This window comes from Megalops cyprinoides, chromosome 3, assembly GCF_013368585.1.
Source record: "Megalops cyprinoides isolate fMegCyp1 chromosome 3, fMegCyp1.pri, whole genome shotgun sequence".
NCBI classification, from domain to species: Eukaryota; Metazoa; Chordata; class Actinopteri; order Elopiformes; family Megalopidae; genus Megalops; species Megalops cyprinoides.
Window position 1 is genome coordinate 234,490 of NC_050585.1, and position 24,538 is coordinate 259,027.

General features: G+C 39.5%; 1 protein-coding gene across 3 annotated transcripts in view; it reads right to left on the reverse strand.

Annotated features, from left to right (window-relative positions):
• LOC118775541 (glutamate receptor 3-like) overlaps positions 1-24,538 on the reverse strand; it is a 104,955-nt gene that overhangs the window by 61,309 nt on the left and 19,108 nt on the right. For all 3 annotated transcript variants that reach the window (XM_036525508.1, XM_036525505.1, XM_036525506.1), the window contains exon 3: positions 10,237-10,476. In XM_036525508.1, coding sequence (XP_036381401.1) covers positions 10,237-10,476 — 240 coding nt within the window. The remainder of the gene's footprint in view (positions 1-10,236; positions 10,477-24,538) is intronic.

Consider the following 24,538-nt stretch of genomic DNA (forward strand, 5'->3'; position numbering starts at 1 on the left):
AAGCACAATGAAATCAGATAAAAGCAGAATCTGACCTTTTGTTGAATGAATAAGGGGTTTTATTGTTATATTGCACACAGGGTCACAGGAAACCATCCTGCATTTGATCCAATATGAAACTTGAGGCCCTGTTATAGAGATTATTGTGACATGAATTATGAAAGCTGTATAACTTTTTTTTGTAGATATGTTTATTGATATGTTTTTATCCCACATGAATAGAAGATACAAAACACATACATAATTGACTTCCGAACATCTACTCATTCCATAAGTACAAAGATGCACTATTTGTCAAATATGTTAACAAATTGAAATCCTCACACCTACCATCCTACCCTTACCCACAGGATTATAGGATTACTGGTTGTTGAATACATGTAAATGAGGAAGGGGAAAACAAAAAAGGGGGGGGTTCACTGCTGTAATAGAAAATTTATGGGGTCCACTCTACTCTTCATCAAGGGGTTCCTGTAGAGAGTCATAAAAATCCAAAAAGGGTCTCCATATCGTAACAAAAAATTGAAAGGAGCCTTTGAGTGTGTATTTAATTTTTCCTTGCTGTAAGAAATGCATAACATCTTTGACCCAATGGGGGAAGGATGGAGGAGCACGTTGCTTCCATTTTAACAGAATCAAACGTCTTGCAAGGAGTGGGTGAAACCTATAACCATACAGGCTTTATTTGGTAAGAGAGCATGGGATTCCTTTGATGTTAAACCAAAGATGGCACAGACTAGGTCAGGGTCAAATCAGATTCCAAACATCTCACTGAAAGCTTTAAAAATTCCTATCCAGAAGGTGGAGAGATATGGGCACAGCCACAACATGTGCATTACGTCTGCTGGCTGGCCTCTACATCATGGGCATGACGGCTCAATGTTTGCCAAAGCATTATGCACTTGCATAATACCTTAGCATTATGCAAATGAACTCTATGTACCACTTTCATTAGTATTAAGCCATGTCTAGCGGACGTAGATGATGTGTGTACCAAGTCTAAGACAGAATCCCGTTGGTCATCTGTTAAAACTACTCCAAGATCCGAGTCCCAGGCCCTTTTCAAATTTTCAATAGAGTGGGGATTGGTGTTGTTAATGAGCTCATAAATCTAGGATATCAGTCCTTTACGGTCTGAATTCAATTCAAGGATATGGTCGACATGTGATTTTATGGGCTTATCTGGAAATGAGTTAAATGTCTTTTGTACAAAGCTCCTAATCTGTATGTAACGAAAGAAATGGTTCTTAGGTAGGTCGTAGATTTGGAATAGTTGAGAGAAAGATGCAAATGCATCATCTATGTATAGATTATGGATTGCTCTAATTCCTTTATCAAACCATAAAGTAAATGCATGGTCTGTACAGGAGGGAAGGAACATGCGATTTGACTTGGGGAAGAGGGCAGATGTTCCTTGCAGCCTGAAATGTCTCCTAAACTGAGCCCATATCCTTATTGAGTGATTAACTATTATATTTGGACTCAAATTATTGCTAAGAAGGGATAAGGCTACAGCCGCTGCACAGACCACTGAGCCCAGGTGGTGTTGGCATGAGCAGAACTCTAATTGCACCCAGTTTGCCTTTCCTGCAATTGGTATGTCTTCGAACCAGTGAATTAATTTCTGAATGTTGCAAGCCCAATAATAAAAAAGGAAATTAGGCACAGCCAGACCTCCAGAGCACTTTGGTCTTTGAAGATGGGTCTTGCTGATCCGGCTAGATTTATTCCCCCATATGAAAGGGATAATACTTTTATCAAGTGTTTTTAAAAAGGATTTTTTAATTAGGATGGGGATGTTTTGGAAGAGATATATAAACTTCGGCAACACTATCATTTTAATTAGGTTGATGTGCCCCACTAATGATAATGGTAAGGAGGCCCAGCGATTCATATCCTGTTTACACTTATCAAGAAGAGCAGTTTAGTTTTTTGTAAAGGTACAGAGCATTCAGAAAGTATTCAGACCCCTTCACTTTTTTCACATTTTGGTATGTTGCAGCCTTATGCTAAAATTGTTTAAATTCATTTTTTTCTTCATCAATCTACACTAAAAACTCCATAATGACAAAGTGAAAGCAGAATTGTAGAAATTTTTGCAAATTTATTAAAAATAAGAAACTGAAATAGCGTAACATAAGTATTCAGACCCTTTGCTATGACATTTGAAATTTAGCTCAGGTGCATCCCATTTCTCTTGATCATCTTCGAGATGTTACTACACCTTGATTGGAGTCTACCTGTGGTAAATTCCATTGATTGGACATGATTTGGAAAGGCACACACCTGTCTTTCTAAGGTCTCGCAGCTGACAATGCATCTCAGAGCAAAAACCAAGCCATGAGGTCGAAGGAACTGCCAGCAGAGCTCAGAGACAGGATTGTGTCGAGGCACAGATTTGAGGAAGGCTACAAAAAAAATTCTCCTGCCCAAGAGCAAAGTGGCCTCCATAATTCTTAAAAGGAAGAAGTTTGGAACAACTAGGACTCTTCCTAAAGCTGGCTGCCCAGCCAAACTGAGCAATCAGGAGAGAAGGGCCTTAGTGAGAGAGGTGACCAAGAACATGATGGTCACTCTGGCTGAGCTCCAGAGATCCTGTGTGGAGATGGGAGAAACTTCCAGAAGGACAACCATCACTGCGACACTCCACTGTTCTGGGTCTTATCGCAGAGTGGCCAGACGGAAGCCTCTCCTCAGTAAAGGCACATGAAAGCCCGCTTGGAGTAGCAAAAAAGTACCTCGAGGATTCTCAGACTATGAGAAACAAGATTCTCTGGTCTCTTGGCCTCAATTCTAAGCGTCATGTCTGGAGGAATCCAGGCACCGTTCATCATCAGCACAATACTATCCCAATGGTGAAGCACGATGGTGGTTGCATCCTGTTATGGGGGTGTTTTTCAACGGCAGGGACTGGGAGACTGGTCAGGGTTGAGGGAAGGCTGAACGGAGCAAATTACAGAGATATCCTTCATGAAAACCTGCTCCAGAGCGCTCAGGACCTCAGACTGGACTGAAGGTGGACCTTCCAACAGGGCAATGACCCTAAGCGCACAGCTAAGACAATGCAGGAGTGGCTTAGGGACAACTCTGTGAATGTCCTTGAGTGGCCCAGCCAGAGCCCGGACTTGAACCCAATTGAACATCTCTGGAGAGGCCTGAAAATGGCTGTCCAACGAGGGTCCCCATCCAACCTGGGAGAGGTTAGAGGATCTGCAGAGAAGAATGGCAGAAAATCCCCAAATCCAGGTGTGTAAAGCTTGTCGCATCATATTTACATTTACATTTATTCATTTAGCAAACGCTTTTATCCAAAGCGTCTTATATAGGTTACAGTTCTTTACAATGTTATCCATTTATACAGCTGGATATTTACTGAGGCAATTGTGGGTTAAGTACCTTGCCCAAGGGTACAGCAGCAGTGTCCCAGCGGGGATGAAACCGGCAACCTTTCGGTTACGAGTCCTGCTCCTTAACCACTATGCTACACTGCCGCCCGATCATATATAAGAACACTCGTGCCTGTAATCGCTGCCAAAGGTGCTTGAACTAAGTACTGAGTTAAGGGTCTGAATACTTACGTCAATGTGATATTTCAATTTTTTTATTTTTAATAAATTTGCAAAAATTTCTAAAATACTGTTTTTGCTTTGTCATTATTGTGTATTGAGTGTAGACTGCTGAGGAAAAAATGAATGAAAAATCAATTTAAACAATTTCAGCATAAGGCTGCAACAAAAGATGTGAAAAATGTGAAGGGGTCTGAATACTTTCTGAATGCACTGTAGTTGGGAGAGAGCGAGTGACCTCGATACCTAAGTATATAAAGCCATCTCAGGCCCTTTTAAAGGGGAAAACGCTTGAAGACAATGCATCCCAAAAACAAAGGACGTGAAACTGACGCTCTCGCTCCCGCTCGCTACCTGCTGCTCCTCACCTGTTTCGTGCTCCGCACTTCCTGTTGCTCGTTCCCCGAACGCCAGACGCAAGACGCCGATCGGTTAGGACCCAAACCCGGAGTACTCGCAGATTTCGACACCCTCACAAAAACTACAGACGTAAGTAGCCAGCTAGTTACGTACGATGGCTTCTCGCAGCTCTGTCTCTCCCATCCTTAGCTTTCCTCCATCTCGCTGTCTCCCCTGCTCTGTGTGCAACATGTTTAGTTATTCCTTCTCCACCATTACTACCAACTTCACCTGTGTTAAATGCGAGCTTAACGCTAGGTTGACGGAGAAGGTAGCAGAATTAGAAGCACGCATCCGCACCTTATACGAGATTAAAGCAAGTGAAAAGTTTATCGAATCCTTTTCAGTACCGGATGCGTCAATTAGCCTTTCCCTTAGTTCAACCCCGGCAGAGCCTTTGCAGCAAGGCGAGTGGGTTACGGTTCGGGAAAATAGACGCAAATGCAAGCCCCCGGTGCACCAACCCTTGGTTCACGTTTCCAACCAGTTCTCCCCCCTCAGTAACACACCTGCTGAGAAGCCTGTTAAAAGAGACCTGATTATTGGTGATTCTATTCTTAGAAACATGAACGTAGAGACACCAACGACCATAGTCAATTGCATTCCTGGAGCCAGAGCTTCCGACACTGAAGCCAATTTGAAAGTGCTGGCTAAAGCTAAAGGTAAAAGTAAAGTTAAATACTCTAAGATTGTTATTCACGTTGGCGCTAACGATGTTCGCATGAGACAATCGGAAGTAACAAAGTTAACTATTAAATCGGTGTGCAGGATTGCTAAACAAATGTCGGATTCAGTAATTTTCTCTGGCCCCATCCCCATGCAGCGCGGGGACGAGATCTATAGCAGATTAACGTCACTTAATCGTTGGTTGTCTGAATGGTGCCCCTCTAACAATGTGGGTTTTATAGATAATTGGCACAAGTTTTGGGGGAGGCCTGGTCTTTTAAAACGAGATGGCATCCACCCCTCAAGGGAGAGTGCAGCTATCATCTCTAGAAACATGGATCATAGTCTGAATTCCTCTAAACCGTGACTTATCAGGGCCAAGGCCAGGCAGCAGACGTTCTGTCCTACACAGATGTCTGCTTTTTCCCTGGAACCACCACTTAAAAATCCCATAGAGACAGTGTCTGTTCCACGACCCTCCGTCCCAAACTTCTTAAAAACATCCAGTAGGGGCATTTGTGCTGATAATTTGATAAAAATTAAGTTTTTACAAACTTTGACAAACCTGAAAGTACTACCTGTAGACAAATGGTCCATAAGATTGGGTTAATAAATATCAGATTGCTACAACCTAAAGCTTAATAAACGAATTGATTACTAATCATCAGTTTGATATCTTATGCCTTACTGAAACATGGCTTAAACCTAATGACTTTATGGCTCTCAATGAATCAACTCCTCCCAGTTACTGTAATCACCAGGTCCCTCGACTTACTGGTAGAGGTGGCGTCGTTGCTGCTGTACACAGCTCCAAACTCTGTGCCACCCGTAAACCTGGCTATAACTTCCATTCATTTGAACTATTAGTACTTAGCTTTGCACATCCTGACAAGACTGCATTTCAGCTATTTACCCTTGTAATAGTTTACAGGCCACCTGGCCCTTACAGTGTTTTCTTATTGTAATTTGCCAATTTTTTATCTGACTTGGTTGTCAATACAGAAAAAGCTGTAATAGTAGGCGACTTTAATGTGCATATGGATAATGAACATGACCCGTTCAGAAAAGCATTTTTGTCCATCATCGAACCCATTGGACTCTATCAAGCTGTGGACAAACCCACACATTACCGCAACCATACTCTTGATTTGGTCCTCACATATGGAGCAGACATTAACCAGGTGGAAATTATGCCACACAATCCTGTGTTATCCGACCACTATCTCATCACTTTCAATTTACCACTAACGTGCTTCACATAGTCGGAGCCTAAATTTTCTTCCAGGCGCATGTTTTGCTCTCTTACGTTTTGCTCCTTTATCTACGAGCTCCCTACATCATACTACCTGCACAACGAAATCTCCTCTAGTTTATGTTCAAACCCTAGCTCAACTGAAATGAATCTACTCGTGGACAGTATCGACTCTACTTTGCGTAAAACTCTGGATGCTGTTGCTCCCCTCAAAAGGAAGAAAATCACAGACAAGAAACTAGCACCTTGGTATAATGACCTAACTCGTGCTCTCAAACAAGATACGCGAAAACTCGAAAGAAAATGGCGTTCCAGCAAATTACAGGTTTTTCTCCTGGCATGGAAGGAAAGTCTCCTAACTTACAAGCATGCCCTCACAGCTACCAGATCCAAATATTTCTCTACCCTTATTGAGAGAAACAAGGACAATCCTAGGTACCTGTTTAGCACTATCGCCAGATTAACCAAGAGTTCTGCATCAGTTAACCCTACCATACCAGCAATTTATAGTAGCAATGATTTCATGAACTTCTTTGATAGTAAAATCTTAAAGATAAGAGACACAATACAAAAATTCTCATTGACTTCTGCCTCCTGCCTGGCCAGTCCCATTCCAGGTTATGTAGGTATGTCTAATAGGCCCGCCTCATGTGCAAACATTTAAGGCTTTAAATGGGCTTGCCCCCCCTATCTTAAGGACCTTCTTCACCCATATCTTCCGCAGAGAACCCTTCGCTCCCAAAATGCCGGGCTTCTCACCATTCCAAGAGTGGGCAAAACTACTGCAGGCGGTAGAGCCTTTTCCTATCAAGCCCCTCTCCTGTGGAACAGCTTACCCTCCGAGATTCGGGGAACAGACTCTCTCTCCACCTTTAAGTCTAGGCTCAAAACATATCTATATAGTAAATCCTTCAGCTGAGGGACATGGCCTGGTGCTGGCGTGGATCATAGAGTCTCTGGTGGACTAAGTGGTCATTGCTTTCATGGACCCTGTGCCGTGATCTGGTGCTGACTGTCTTAGGGTCGCCCTCATGACTATGCCGGTCCCTTGCCTCCCGTCCCCTCCGTATGCTGCCATAATGTTAGCCTGCCGGGGTTTTTCCTTGATGCACACCTTTTTCTCTGCCTCACCTCGCCTGCCTCTCTGTTCTACATCCCTGCCATTCTTACTAACCACTAATTCACACTAACCACTGTTTTCTGTTTGCTTCCTATCCCTGCTCCGGGCTCCTGTCCGGAGCTGTAGCCCAAGCGTCTCATCCCGTTTTCCAGTCCTGCTACCTCGCTGCCCTGCCCATCAAAGCCAACTGCATTCCAAGACATCCTAGGAGACATTCTTATAATCACTCTGCTGTTAACTACTATTGTCTGTCAATCTTAAATGTCTTAAAGTACATTGCATAACTTGTCTCTAACTCTACCTGTCCAGTGCCGGCCAGAATCAGATGGGCCCCCCCTCTGAGCCCGGTTCTGCTCAAGGTTTCTTCCTGATAGGGAGTTTTTCCTTGCCACTGTTGCCTTAGGCTTGCTCTCAGGGGGTCTCAGGCCTGGGAACAATGTAAAGCTGCTTTGTGACAACTTGTGTTGTAAAAAGCGCTATACAAATAAAAATGAATTGAATTGAATTGAATATCTGTATAAATTTTCACTTTATTTATGTATTTAGCTGTCATAGAATTAACATTGGTAGTTGTTGCTCATAATTGAGAAGAACACTGATCATTCAGATAATGCGCAGCATTAAGAAAGAAAAGTAGCAAGAGCAGTTTCAAACACCTAATAAATCTGCTGGACCGCATTTGAAATGAGCTTGAAGTATATGGCTAAGGGTGTAGGCTATATTTAATAAGGACTGAGAGCAATCTATTTAATTTTGTGATTGTGTGAGCTGATGTAATTTTGTTTTTTATTAACAGTAGATCTACCACATAGATTTTTTGGAATGTAGGCTTATACCTGGAAATAAAAAAACACATGTGTAAATTACATTTTGAAAGAAATGTGATATAAATTAACATTTGGTGAGAAGATGTTGCACAATGATAATGCTGTTTTTTGTTAACAGACTACAGCACATTTAAAAAGTATATGATAGCATGCGCTACCCTCATACATTGTAAGTCCATATTACATGTTGCTGTCAAACAGTCAATTCAAACAGCAGCAACGCATGTGAGCATTTAGTATAGATGAACCAGTAAACTAAGACAATGAGACAATCATCCTTGGCTGTTTTGTGACACCACAAATAGACCTTTTTACCTTTTAACACATTAGCCTCGGGTGTCACTGCAGTGTTGATGAAATTCTCCAGAGTGAATGAAACATGAGGTGGATTTAAGAATATATGAGAGTGATGTAACACAACACTTTGAGCAGGATATATATTCTAGTTAAACGATGTCAAACTTCTGGTATCACCTCAATCCGATCAATGGGTTCTCAAAACAATTAGCGTTATTTCTATACCATAACTGTCTTTTACAGCACTCAGTAAATTAGACTAATTATCTCTTTATTTTGCTGTTTTTAGCAGTAGTATCACTGGCTCTAGTATAGTGTAAATAATTATAATAATGAAGACACTTAACAGCAGTGTTCATTTATGTTAATTCAGAAGCACACCGATTATTAAGATTATACACTTAATTAAAAGGGAAAACCTGCAAGCAGTTTCAAACATCTGTTCATACCACTTACGTGCATCTTAGGCAAACTCCTTTTGCACAACTCCACATTAATGCCTTTAATAATGTCAACAGTCAACAAACAAAGCTGAAGATGGTGTATTTGGCATCTGTCCATGAATGATGTTCTTTATGTGTTTTTCTGAATAACTACTGCAAAGACTATCGTGGTATGTAATTGGAAAGTCTTGTGGAAATATATAAAAAAAAAACTGTTGCATATGTCTATCATTTAGCTCATTATTTAATTTTCTTTATTGCAGTTTTACAGTATATGACATAGGCTACAGAAAAACATAACTCAATAGTACTTCAAAATGATAACAGCACCTGCATTGGGGAAAGGGGTCCAGTCACTGTAGGCTAGATGAGTTCAAATAAATGCATCACCAGCTCCATTCAGATGGGTTTGACTGATTTAAATTATCACAGCAGGCCATTTCTGCTGGTTTTATTGTCTTGTGACACTCCAAAGTCCCAGTGTTAAAATATGGCAAACCCACACACAGACAGAAATGCTTAATGACACAAAGAACGTGCTTTGTTCAAGTGCTCAAACCTTTTGCCTCATATCACTTCTGCTTTGAAAGGCTTGACACAGACTTCAACCTTGAGAGTGACCCACCCATCGCTAGTTGCTGTGCCAAGCTATTTAGCTCTTGTCCATGTAATGCCTGGCTGATTCTGTTGTATTGTAGCAAACAACCCAGGTGCTCTTAATAGTAAACACATTTGTATATCTCTTTGTCTTTGTTTTCAGTTTTATAAAAAAAACTGTGCAAGAAAAGGGAAGATTGAGTAAACACTCATTAACTTCACTCTGTGTCTGAATTTCTCAGAAGTACCTATGTCTCAGTACCTATGTGTTGTTTTTTGTGTAGATGTTACATGCAATGGCAAAAAATAATCAGCACTGATAATTTTTAGTCAAGAAATGTCCATGTGCAATACTATGATGATGGCACAATCTGCATTGTAATCATGTACAGATTTCGTATCATCTACCCATAAAGTCACACTGTATCTTAACCACACTGAGTAATGCCAGTATGTACAATTTGGCCATAAATTGCAGTGATGGGTGTTCATAACTTTTGACTTTTGATTTTGACTTACTTTGCAAAGCAAACACACAATGACCTACTTGTCCAACCCAGTTGGCCTTTATGAGAAAATAACATATGACAATATAATAAATAAAATAACATATGTTAATATATGGTGACACATGAAATCCAGAACGTAAGGACTATATTGAATATATTCAGAGGACCTAACTGTCAGTGCTGTGTAAGTATGGGGTATCACATCTGCACACATTACAAAATATATCAGTTTTTGTTGTTGTTTGCAGTTCATGGGTGCAAGTACATTCTAAAACATGGGCATGTATCTTACTGTAAATATATGTATACTTATATTTATAAAAATTGTTATGTATGTATGGTAATTTACACACTTGTGTATGAAAACACAGTGCTTACAGGCTCGGTTTAATATTTAAAGATGAAATTTCTTCTCATTCTTCTCATTGCTGTAGAAACATTCCAAAAATAAAAATGTGTAAACCATATAATTCTCCCTGTTTTGCTGATGAGATTTTGAGTGGAAAGCTCTGACAAAGAGCCACTCCAATCTATCCTTGTTTATACAAGGCAGCTCTTACCTCTCTGTGTGTCATAGAGGTAGACAAATTTCTCCCACTTGTAGTGGGCAAGGAGACTCAGGACAGCGCCCTGAAGGGTTGGCCGCATCTGGATAACGAACTGCACGTCAGCATCAATGGGGTAGCTGGGTGTGATGAAGGAGGTGTGGAGGGCTCCACAGAAGGAAGTCAGGGTGTTCATGGACTTCTTGTCATAGAAGCCAAAGATGGCATACACTCCTCTGGAGAACTGGGAACAGACTGCAACCAGAGGAACTGACATTAAAATGTGTTTCACTGTCACAGACCATAAGCAAAGCAAAGCATATGGACAAGCACTAATACAGTAATCTAGTAATCTAAACTGAATCTAGCTCTGTGATCTTATTAAGGATTTTGCATTCAATGTAATGGGTTGCTGCATTGCTTATAGGTCTACCTTCTCTTTTTCTAATGCTCTGTGGGGCATTCTCATTAAAGGCAGCGGGACCAATGCTTGTGCCCTATGGGCGCCAAATGTAACAGACCTTTTTCGTGGACAGAATGCCTTCTGTGCTACGAAATGCATAAATTCATTACGAAACCATATAACACCGTAACGCCTTTTGTCCACGAAAAACACAAACGCGTTAGCATTGTGTCCACGAAATATTGAAGAGAGCACATACTTTCGTGCACAGAAAACAAAACGGATAATTCCTTTAGTGCACTGAATTGACCGTTGTGCTTTTCATTTTGTGGACAAAAGGCGGAATGCACATCGCATGTGGACAAAAGAAACTCATTTTGTAGACAAAAGTAATTCTGTCCACGTAACAGATGTCCTAGGCCAGCATTTATGCTGTTGTGGCACGAAATGCAGAATGCGCTGTACTATCATCATTCCGTGCCATCGAATGTTCATTTGGTTCACTTAACTGTTTTGCTATATTACTGAAAGTATGATATGCACGAAAGGGATTTAGCACAATATATTCCGTGACTCCGCAGTTACAGAAGGCATTCCGTCCACGAAAGCAAAGGCTGCTTGAACTTTCGTACACATCAGTATTTTGTGGACACAATGCTAACGCGTTACAGTCTTACATGGTTTCGTAATGAATTTATGCGTTTTGTAGCACAGAAAGCATTCTGTCTGCGAAGGCAAAACACTGATGTCTATGAGAGTTCCAGCAGCCTTTGCTTTCGTGGACGGAATGTTACATTTGGCGCCCCATAGTGCCCTTCACTCATCCTTGAATGAATTGCATCTGTTTGTGTATTCAGCTATTACTAATAGAAAATCAGTGTATGTTCACCAATGCTCTTGATGCACAATATTCCCCCAAACCACATATTGATGTAAAGTCCAGTGACCCAGATTTTTTTTTGCTTGATCTAATGCCTTTAGTTAACGGTCCAGAATAGTCTTGTTTGTTATGAGGTGTTTATGGTTTGTATTTACGTGACTACATTATTATGGTAATCTGGTTAGGAAAAACATAACAAAAATAATAACTCATATTCAGTTTTTTATGTTGAAATAAAACCTTGTTTCAATGCTTGAAGTAACTTTCAGTAGTACAGTGTAAGGTGACAAGAATTCTGACTTGAGAACAGAGGGTTATTTCACAAAACAAGGTTGACAAGTTCAAGACTCCCTGTTTTCAGTGAACACAACAATCTAAGTTTGTCTTCTTCAGTTTCAAGGTACCTTTTTACGATGAATATGATTCACATACCTCAAATGTGGATTGTTAATGAAGCTTTTTAATGCATGGTACAGTGTTTTACTCAACATATTATTTTACTGGCTCATTCCATTACAATTATACTAAGATATGAAATAAATTAGGCATTTGCAGGATTCCTGCACATACGCCATTTCAGAATTAAAGACTTTTTCCAAGCCTTAATTTACAGACCTGACCAGCTGAGTTTTCTGTCTTGTGCTTTGGAGCTTATAAGTCATATGTTCATTAAAAGGCATGTTTGGCTTAAAAAGAATTCACATCAATCCTTTTAACCTAGAAATTACTCTTATACTATTTCCAGAAAGGTCAGTCTGTTCATAAATATTTTTGAATATTTAATATATATTTGTTCTTTTTGTCAATCATCCTTTTCAGGGTATATCTGCAAAATGTTTTTAAACCATTGCCTTTGCTCTGGAGGACACCAAGTAAAATAAAAACTGAATGATGACTTTCTTTACTCCTCTCATACAACTTCTCCACAAACCAAACAACTCTTCACAGAATGGCAAATATCTGCATATAATAGCAAGGAATAGGTTACAAGAGAACATATATCTCATATGTACATACACTCAGTGACCAATTTATTAGGGTTATTGGGTTAAAACCCGTTTTCCCTCCAGAACAGAATGAATTCTTTGGGGCATGGATTCTACAAGGTGTCAGAAACATTCAGTAGGGATGTTAGTCCATACTGATGTGATAGCGTCACACAGTTGTTGCAGTTTGAATGGTGTTACATGCATGCTGCAAATATCCTATTCAATCTCATTCAAAAATGCTTTATTGTGCTGAGGTCTGAGGATTAGATGAGTTAGTCAAGTCAGATCAGACCAACCACTGTCAGAAATCCAACTTCATCACTGTATATCTTTGGAAAGAACTTAGGTGTATCAGGATACTCTGGCTGTATGTGAGTCCAAGAGGTTAACCTTTTCTCACTGAAAGTAATCTCCAGCAATATATTAGCAGTCTGGCTGGAATAATTTGTTTGCTAGATATAAAACCTGGCTATAGGAACCAGTTTGCGAGCCAAGTTATAATGAGCTAGCTATAATACTAACAATGCAGCTTGTTATACCTGTAGCTTTCTGTAAGCAGTCACTCACCACCTATGGTCATACCATTGTAATCAACTCAAACCAGACCATGGCACACCAGACATTCAGTAAATGTTAAAAGACATTTCCCAGACAGAGATTATGACTAATTTATTCATTTAAACTGGACTAATGCAAATCACATTCCTTAGACATGGTTAAAATTTAACCAAGATTTACAATACGGATTAAAAAAAAAATTCTCCCCAAAATGACACCTGGAGCTGCTCCACAACCCAAGGGTATAGTTTGTCTGTGGTCCTTGAGAAAAATATCTTATCTGGATGATGTCAGTGACAACCAAAAAGCACCACAAAGGCCAGAGGAGCAGTTAATGACAGGAGCAACACAATGATGTAATAAATGATAATTTTTTTCAACCATTACCTGTACAAAGGAAATGTGGTTGAGATAATATCACTGCCTGAGTTAAGGCTTTCAAATGACACTCTGGGGGCAGCCTATCTCCCCTGCGCTACAAGGGTTGATCACTTTAAGGTTTTTGTAATTTGGAACTTTTCATTGTGAGACATACTTAATCTATGTAGGCTTTCCCCTGACTATCTGATTAATCCTTTACCTTAATCAAGGACTCTGCTCACCTTTACTAAGCAAACTTTACTTGAGGGTGTGGACAGTTGTGCACTTTATATCCTACCAGGTAATTTGCTGAAATTATTTCTGTCTTGAGGGGCTTCTGAATGACACATGCAGCTAATATGGTGTGTTCTGCAGCTAGGGTCATTGGTTTGATTCCCTAGCTTGTACACTGATAGTGGTGTGGGACCAATATCCCAGATCAATGTGTGCCTGTGTGCTCAGGGATGGAGACACTACTGGGTTGCTCTACTTTTCGTTGGTTTGTAACATCCTCCACTGTAAATGGAGAAATAATTTGGGAAATTGGGAAAATAGCACTCTCCTCCAAGTATATTACGTTGCTTGATAACAGTCACAACTTGTGGAGTGAAAAGAAGCAGCAGCTGGCCTTACTTGTCACAGAGGAGGCTAATGTTAGCTGTCTACCTCCTGACTTCACGTAGAGGTTGTGTGATAAGATGGAAATCTACAAAGTTAGGCCATTCACAATTTAGGGGTACAAAAATATATTACTGTGTATTAAGCTGACTCAGCTGGTAAAAGCATAGCATTAGTTTCAATAAAGTTGGGGGTTCAGTACCCCCCAGGGGTCACATAAAATGTATGTAAGCATTATACTCTCAGGTATTTACAGATATTTATATATTAATTTTAAATTATTTAAATTAAATTTACAGATATTCACAAATATACAGTTCTAGTCAACATTATTGGCACCCCTGTATTTTAAGTACATCATGTACAATATCTTGAGAAATAATTGGAAATGCACCAGCTTTGTATCATCAGAATACTTTAATAGGATGTCCGAAGTCATTCAACAAAAAAGATGCTTTTTCAGTTTACACATAGTGATTTCACAGAATAAACATAAAATGTGTCTTTGACAGCATTAAAGGTACCCTTCCCTAATATTTTGTTGCACATCTGTTGGCAGCAATGACAGCCTCCAAACATTTCTTGTAGCCATCTATAAGCTTCTTGCACCTGTCTGCTGGTAGTTTCTCCCACTCAATTGCAATTTGTTCAAGCTCTGCCACTTGTTCATATCAGCTACAAATTATAGCCAAAATTAGGCCTTTTCTTTCCATGTGTGATGCAGAAAAGATAGTTTGCCCATTTATTACCTTTCAATTAGACTACTGTAATGCCCTTTTTCCTAGATGTTTGAAAGTCACCTTAAATCCTTTGCAGCTTGTTCAAAATGCTGTCACAAGAATTCTGACGAGAACAAAAAATTAGCCAGTAATACTCTGGTTTAATCTTCACTTCACTGGTTCCTAGGTGAACAGTGGATTGACTATAAAGTAAGGTTCCTTGTAAGACTTGTTACTGTTTACCTGCAGGATCTATTAATTCCCCATACCACATCCAGATTACTTAGATCAGAAGAGACTGGCTTGTGGGTGGTTCCAAAACTTGAAAGAAATAATTCTGGTGGTAGAGTCTTTTCACACAGAGCTCCAGTATCATGGAATACCCTATATAATTATGTTCAGGAATCAGGTAAAACCTCGATTTTTAAGAGCAGATCAAAAACTTATCATTACAGAAAATTTTTGTTATTTGGGTGCTGAGGAGGAGGGTGGCCCATGGTAATAGAAACTTCAGGTGCTATGAACTTCTCTTTGCTGTCACCTCCAGACACCTCCATTTGGACTGTCCCTATCTGGTTCCTGCTCTAAATGGGGCTCACCTTGGATGACCGTTGTAGCCATTGCTCCGAACGTTTCTGCTCACCACTTCTTTGCATGCTGCCATAGTTTACCTCTGCTGAATTTTAGGGTTGATGATCTGAGTTGATAAACAGTTACTTATTAGAAAATAATCAATGTAAGATGAGCGTTTATGGACGTTAGAGCTGAATCTATCCCTTGCTGAGAGGGGTTATGCAGTCACTACATATCACTAAGACCTAGATCTTGCATATAATTCCTGATTTCCTGAGATGCTTGTGGTGTTTTGAAATTTTTTGGAATTTGTCTAGATGTGTGTTGATCAGAGTATTGAAGTCACATCCTATAATATTTGAGGTGCTTGAGGTTTTACTGAGTTCTGTAAAAAAAAAAAAAATTGTGTGTTGTTTTCATTCAGGGCATACATGTTGTACTACTTTTATTATTTATGTTACCATGAATTTTTACATAGCTGCCATTTTCATCAGTTTGGAGAGATGAGAGGGATACATTTTACTCATTAATTTGGTGATAATTTGTTGTTAGATGTAGAGAATACATCTAAGATCCATTTGTGTGTGAGTTTTAGATGTCCTGATTCTGTATGTTTTTCTTGTGATTTCAGCTTTGAACCTATGTTTGAGCCTTATTATATTAGTTCTCTTCATTATTGAATTAATTACATACATACATACAGCCATAATAGTGCACACATTAGCTTGTACAGCCACGAAAACAGAATGGGGACAGCAATACATGCAAGAAAGTAACAAAATTGACTACTGGAAGCTTGGAGACAGCATAAGACACTCATTGGTATTACTGAGTACACAGGTATAATGAGCCATGTACATCATTGCTTTTTGCAATTCAGAAGAGGTGGTGTTACAGGGTGTTACACTGCAGTTGCAGAAAAGATGGCCATCAATTTATTGTTTGCCAACTACAAGGAAATTACCCAATTACCACCCAATGGGTAATTCTATTATCAGGCAAATGAGCCTCATTAGAGTATTGTATCAATACAATCACAGGTGGACAATCGCTGGTAAACTTTATTAGTACAGTTCAAAGCCTGGTGTGTAACTCACTATACAGTATATGCTGAATATATATTTGATGAGTTTAAATGATTTTCTACCCACCATAGGGGATTTCTCCAAATGAATATTTATTTGTAATGTTGTTAGTATAATGTTTTAAGTGTGTTTATATACTGTGTATATATACATATATATATATATATATATATATATATATATATATATATATATATATATATATATGAGTGCTGTCAAAATTTGCCAAAAAAGAAATTTGAATATTCCCTCTAAGAAAACACAACAATTCGGACCATTAGAATATCTTGTGCTATCACCACACATTGCAAAAACAAACAAAATAGATGCCTAATTAAATTACTGCAGTAGAACGGGACGAAGATTTTAGAGCATTGTGCTTTTGGACTATCGGTCTAAGTGAGCTCAGATGCTGTGATTGAACAACAGTATTTTCTCACCATGAAACAGGAAATAATCAACCCATTCCTGGCCTGCAGAGCACGTAGCTTTATTCACTAAACAAGCATTCTTGAAACAAAATTAAAGTCCACAATTCTGGGAAATGTGACAACATATCCATAGGCTAGCTAATGCAATTCGCTTAAGTGCTATTACAAACGGAAAAGACTGATAGTCCTTCTTATATTCTTGTGCTTTAAGTTAAGAATGCTATTTGAAAAACTGCGGCAAAAAAAAAAACTTTAAATAACTTAGCCACCCACCAACCAACATCCAAAGTACCTCCAAATAGGGCTTTTAAGGTTGCCTGGTGTGCAAATCTCTCTTTCCACCATGACGGTCACGTGCGCTGTGTATCGACTCTTGTGTCCATCATGCAGTGCAGCAGTGGTTTACGCCCACGTGAGAACTCTCTTCACAGCAGCAATTTTTTTCTTCCTAAATAATATTTATTTATACAAACGAATATTAATTTTAACATTCGAATATTTGTTTCTTTCAACAATTCAAATTTATATTCGAATTTAGAATATTCTTTGACAGCTCTAATAAATATATATATATATATATATGTATATATATATATATATATATATATCAAACTATAAGTTTGCATTGTTACATATAAGTTTACATTAGAAATACACATTTCAATTACAGCCAATTACACATTTCTGACAGGGAAAGTGTCAGTACTCCTGCCCCCTAGCTGATGTGTTTTCATTTTCCCCGGTCCATGTGCTTTTGTTTTTCCTTGTGTTCTAGCCCTGCCCCGCTCCCCGCCCTGTTTCCACCCGCTTATTGCCTTCTCCTGCCCACCCGCACACCTGTTTCCCATCCCTTCATCAGCCCAGCCCTGTATCTGCCCCGCTTGTCTCTGTCTTGTTGCTAGTTCATTGCAGCATTTCCATGCCTGTTTCGTCCCTGCCGTTGTTTTCCGCTTGTTGCCTTGCCCGTTCACCAATCTTGCCTGCGCTCCGACCTCGTTCCTGCCTGCTGCCTGAACTCGATTGCCTGATCGTCTGCCTGCCCGGTTCCTGACCCTGCCTGCTCCAGTTCCCGACCTTGGTTTCGTCCCCGGACTGCCTTTCTGTTTTTCCTTTCTGCTTTCTGGTTTACCTGAAACCCCTGTGGTCCACATTTGTGTCCCCACTTTTGTTTTGTTTCCCCCCCCCCACTCATATAGGCTCACAGCTAAGAAATAGTGCAAATATACAGCACCCCAGAAATCTGCAAACCTCCAGTTGTCTTTCTCTGAAATAGTCTCGATATGACTGAATGTTATTATTAATATGTAGCTTCTAAAATGTTAGGAGCCCAAATAAAGAATCCAAAGTTTGGAGAAAAGCGAAAATTTGACCATTTAACCGAAACAAATTCAGGTATGCATTCTCTTGTCAGCAGTGTAGGATTAGGTAAATATAAACATAAATAACATCATATAATATTTTAAGAACATGAGAAATGAAAAAAAAATGTTTTTTTTTTTAATCAGAGTATGACTGTATGCAACAGTGAAAATATACATTAAGCTACATCATACCACTATGACTACAGAGATATCAGCACATCCCTAATATCTGTGTACAACCTGTAGCCTAGCTAGAGGTAAGCATAAGAGTAGTTGTGTGAACAGACAGCTCCAGCTACTTAGCTAGCTAACAATTTTCTTACTGTATGCTACATACTCTTTTTTTCTGTCACTTCAATGACAGTCCTGAAGCATAAACCACAAAGACAGCAAGCCAGCGAGCAGGCACTAAACATCATCTGATTAGCTAGCTAGCAGAAAGTGAGGATAACATCAACCAATTAAAGGGTGCTGTCTTAGCTAACACTAGCTGGCTATCAGTTTAAATCCAAATCCAACATTTAAATCCAAGCTTGGTTTTTAGGTTAGCTCTCTAGCTAGTTAATATTGTTGGAAATAAAGGATGGATTACCTAGCTAGCTACTAGCTACTTAGCATTGCTGGTAAAATGGGATTACATAAGTTTATAATGACCATCCATAGATCTCATCTTGCATTAAAAATATTTTGGAGTACATATCATACTGTAAACAAGTGTATAGTGTAACAGATGTGAAATGGGTCTTCAAGCGAGTTTTGAACCAATATTCAAACCAAGTTTATCCTCAAAAAGGACGAGCACATGCTTATGAGAAAGTAAAGTAGTTCTGGAACAATGAGCCTTTTCAATACTTCAGGATAAAATGATACAAGATAAAAGATGTCAGTATCAAACATTTTTATTTTAAAAAGGAAAAAAATACCATACTGTGCCTAGTTCAGAGTTTCACTTTATTCATGGGGTAACATTATATTAAATATATGGTACAACAATAGCAAACCAGACGTAAGGATTAAAATACTTAAAATATTGTTGAATTCTTTATATGAAACAGTTGACTTAAAATTAAGTGAGAGGGAATTTATGAAGGCGTATGTATATCCCAGCATGCTATGATTATGAATATGAATGGGTCTATATTCAACGTAGTCTTTCGGGCTAGCTACCAATTGTAGCCAATGTTTCATTTACATTACATTACTGGCATTCAGCATTATCCATTTATACAGGCAATTCTGGGTTAAGTACCTTGCCCAATGGTATAGCAGCAGTGCCCCAGTGGGGAATAACCCTATCCCTTAACCACTATGCTACACTGTCGCCCCCAATGTTACTGTGACTGAACTGACATGTTGCTTGCCCCTTTCAAACATGACAGAGTTAAAATGGAATGTAGTATAATAAAATGAATGCAATTTGTATTTGCTTGCTAGCTAGCAATTTACTGCATGTTCAGATAAAATAACCTGGCTGTATTCCAAGAAGAGTAAATCCCCCTTTCAAAGGACCATCATTAAGATTCAGGAAAAAAAAGTAAAATGCTTACATGGCATACCTCTTCGCAGAGGAGCCATCATAAATAGTTGCTTTGATATAGCTGGGCTGTCATCTCATCCCACGGTTTTTGGTATCATTTCTATGCTGACAACATGCAACTCTCCTGTCTCCACAGTCTGAAACACGGGTTTCTGCACACATCTCAGCTCAGACATTTAACATTGGATGGTGGACCACCACCTGAAGCTGAACCTGGCTAAAACTGAGATGCTTTCCTTCCCATCCAAGCCCTCCCCGTTTCAAGAGCTCTCCCTCAGCCTAGATACTGTAAGCCTTATCACCAACAGCACTGTCGAAAGCCTTGGTGTAATGCTTGATAGCCAACAGTCCTCCTCTCAGGCGGCAGTCAGGCTTGCAGATTCTTCCTGTACAACATCCAAAGGATTCACCCTTATGTCACTATGTATTCAACACAGCTCCTAGTTCATGCCCTGGTCCTCATGCCTGGACTACTGCAATTCCCTCTTTGCTTGCATTCCTGCCTGTGCGATCAAACCTATACAACTAATTCAAAATGCAGCTGCACAACTTGTCTACAATCTCCCTAAACATAGTCAAGTTATTCTCCTCCTCATCTCACTCCACTGGCTTCATGTTATCACTCACATCAAGTTCAACATGATCGCAACATCATTCAACATTGACATGATCCCGGGCTGTACTGGTCCCTCAGTGGTGGAATGAGCTCCCCACTGAGGTTACGACAGCGGAATCACTGGCTATCTTGTGACACAGAGTGAGGACCCACCTCTTCAGACTGTATCTCAGTTCCAATTCTATCCCCACCCCCTAACACCTGCTACCTCTAGTATTTGATGTTAGTTTATTAGTAGTGTTGGGATGTATCTTCATTCTGTGTTCTAAGGAATGTTGTATCATAGTACATTTGGCTTCAGTCAGACTGCACAAGTTAACTTCTGGTAGGGCTCAAATAGTGTTATGCTCACACTCACTGGTCTGGGAGTACTGTTAGCCTAAATTGAATGGATACACTTATGTTTTATTATGCTGGAAGTCACTCTGGATAAGAGCATCTACTGAATGCATGTAATGTAACGGAATGCTGCTTTATCCTACCACAGTAAACCCTGTCTGTTCTAAACAAGGCTGGGGTTTTTTATACCTCATTCTAAAGCTCTTTTAGTGCTGTGTATTTAGTGCTAGTACTTGTTTCTGCCACCTTCGTCATTGCCAGAAACAGGTGATTTTAATATTTGTCCTCTAGACCTCAGGCAGGGACTCAGGCAGGGACTCAGGCGCAGACAGGGGTGGAGACAAACTGGGAATAAGCTAGGAAACAGACGGGGTATAAATGCACAAGCTAACAAGCAAACGAGACACAGGTGAACAAGCGGGCAGGTGAAACAGATGAACAATCAAGCCACAGGCAGAGAAACAAGGGGTGGGGCAGGCAAACGAGAGCACAGATAACAAAAGCATATGGCTGGGGAAACAAAAACAAACCGGCTCCGATGCCACAGTACTGACACTGCCCAGCTAAATAGGTGACTGGCAGAGTGGTCAGAGATACTTTCCAACAGTACCAACTGTGTCAGCTATTTCACAGTACTGTGCACTATCTGGAGCTTGCTAGTGTTTATACTATAGTTTAAGGAATGTCGCTGTCCAATAGGGGTCATAGTGCAACATATTGCAATAAAATTATTTCCTTTTATGTTTGCTAGCTAGCTAGATGCTTAATTGCTAACTAGCTAGTTGAATGGATAGTACTTTGGATACGTTAAAGGGAACATGGTGATAGAACATGGCTATAGAGCACCATATGAGAGGACTGTTTGCAGGTATTTATGTATGGGTGTGTACATTTATAACCAAAGCATATGTAAGGCCAGCCAAATTAATTTATTAAACCGGCTGAGTCCAACATACATTAATCAATGTGTCTTGCAGTCTGCCCTTCCAGATTCAGACAAGGAAAATATTACACCATGTTTAGAGAAAGAAAACATTCAACATTTCATTGATAGACTAATTTTCAGGGTTATCAAATAGTAGTGAATTGATTTAAATGTAAAATTCAAAGGAATCTTGGCTTCCTGTGTTTTCACTGGACTTTGTCTACTTTGCCTGTCTAGTCACTCACAATATTGTTGTTACACACAATGGCCACTTTGAGTGCACTCTTCAACCTGCACTATTCAACCTTTTCCTGTGCAGAAGGGTAGCAAAGAGAAAATTGACTTAAGTGTCAAGTCAAAATACATCCGTCTTGGAAAATAATGAGAGATACCCTTATTTCAAGTGACACACCCTCATTTTTGGCTAAATCTACCCCAAATGCACATCTCCCACTTAGGACCTTAAGCAGCCCATGTTCGAATGTACTCAGTTGTAACTGAGGCACGCAACTCACCATGGAAGCACTTAAGCAAGTTTTATATGCATGTATCTGAGGTATGAATCAGCCTGACAATATCTGAAAAAATGCAGTTTAATGCCAGGTGTAGATGGAGCCCCCTATTTTAAAATGTCTTTCTTCTCTCCACGTACCTCTATTTAGTTCACAATGTCACTGCCAACTTGAACTGGATAGACTCCAGACTACACTGACTTAATGATGCATATTTTTTATGTATTGTTGTGGTGTATTGTTTTGCCACGATTGACCTTTTTCTTATTTATATTTCATGAGCTACATATTTTTTTATCACAATTTTTTTATTGCAACACCAACAAATTACATTTGTCTCTCCTCCACCAACCAACCGGATAGTAATACCTACACAGATAGAGCATTCCTATTTTGACAGAAGAACTTTTAATTTAGATATCAAATTTGTCCACACTAAAACTGTGTTTGGTTGTGCATCACTGACTCTTGCTGATGATAGTTCCAGGTAAGAAATGTCCAAAAAGCTCCAAAGGCAGTGAGTACTTGAAATATCATGAGGAGGTTTCCAACGCTGGACTACAATCTTCTTAGCTGCAGTCAGGCCTGCCAGACTTTGAGTGTTTTTTTCCATTAGGGAAAGGTGGGATTCATCATTTAGAAAATGTACAGCAGGGTCCAATTGTACCCTTGTTAGTTCTGCAAGAGTACCAATGACCTTCCCCCATAAACCAAAAACCCCTGGACATTCCCATACAACATGTATAAAAGAGCCAACGATTCCTTGGGGCAAAATGAGCAATATGAGTCAGGAACCAGTCCCATTTGATGTCTAATTCTCTGTGTTAGATATGCTAAATGACAAAATTTCAAGTGTATATACTGATGATTTGGGTTTTTCGAACAGAAACATTATCCCAAACTCCATCCCAGTCTAAGTCTTGTCCCAATTCAGATATATCCCTATCCTAGGCTTTCATTCCTGGTGTGGGAATATATTTCTGGGAGTTTAATTTATTATAGATATATAAGACTATCTGTCTTGGAGCATTCTGTATCCAACCTAAAATGGGATGGTCCTTTAAATCTGACCCCCAGGGAACCCCATAGGCTTTACAAGCTGATCTTACTCTAAAGTAGAAGAAAAGAGAGTGTTTATCAATATTATATTCAGAGAAAAGTTCTTGAAAGTTAAGGATAGTGTTTGCCCCATTAATATCTTGAAGAGTAGTAATACCTTTATCCTCGCAAGTTTTGTTAGTGAATGGTTTCCCCCCAGATAGAAGGTGATTATTGTTCCATATCGGAGATAATTTGCACCATACGCTTTTAAATTTTAGGAATTTTTCTTCTGCTCTAAACACTTTTAGCATATGGGTTAAAGTTGGACCGTAATACAGACCACATTTTTTGGTAGACATACCTATAAGGAGAAAGTCCTTTTACTGGTGTTATTAACTCTTGTTCTATATTTTTCCATGAAGAAACTTTATCCTCCTCTATCCAAGCTAAGACTCTTTAATACAAATGCCCAGTGAAACAGTTTAAAATTTGGACATGGCAATCCCCCATCTGACTTTTTTAACTGAAGAGCCAACCACTTCATACTGGGTCGTTTACCGTTCCAAATGTAACATCTTAGTAAGGAGTCCAGTTTTTGCCAATATCCTGCTGGAGGCGCAAGTGGGATCATTGAGCTGTTAAAGTTAATGCAGGGTAAGATGTTAATTTTGATGACCGATATACAGGCTGGGACTGATGCTGACAGGTGTCTCCATCTTTTAATATCTTCTTTTATTTTCTTCAAAATTAAAGAGTAATTTGTGTTAGCCACAGACAATAGGGAAGTAGTAACTTTAATACCCAAGCAGAGGACCTCATTTGTAACATTAATCTGGGGAGGCAGAGACACCTTACTTTTGTCTGTATTAATCAGCATCAGTGCTGATTTTGACAGATTAACTTTGTATCCCGAAAGATACCCAAATTGCTCCAGTGTTTTAAAAACGTAGGGGAGAGTTTGTTGCCATATAAACTAATGTGTCATCTGCATAAAGTGATATTGAATGTGATGTTGCACCTATTGTAATAGGGGAGATCTGAGGAGATTTTCTAATTAAATGTGCAAGCAGTTCGATAGATAAATTAAAGATTAAAGGAGATTAAAGGGTCTCCTTGCGTGTGCCCTGTTCTATGTCAAATAACTCTGAGAAGCCTCCTCCCTCACATACCCAGGCTGAAGGATTAGCATACAATGTTTGAATCATATTGATAAATTTATCTCTGAAATTATGTTCTTTTAGAACCCTCCAAAGATATAGCCATTCAAGGCGATCAAACGCCTTCTCAGCATCTAGAAATAGCAGGCCACAGTATGTGTAAGAGCCGGCAAATATTATCAGAGGTGGGACATTCCCTGATAAAGCCGGTTT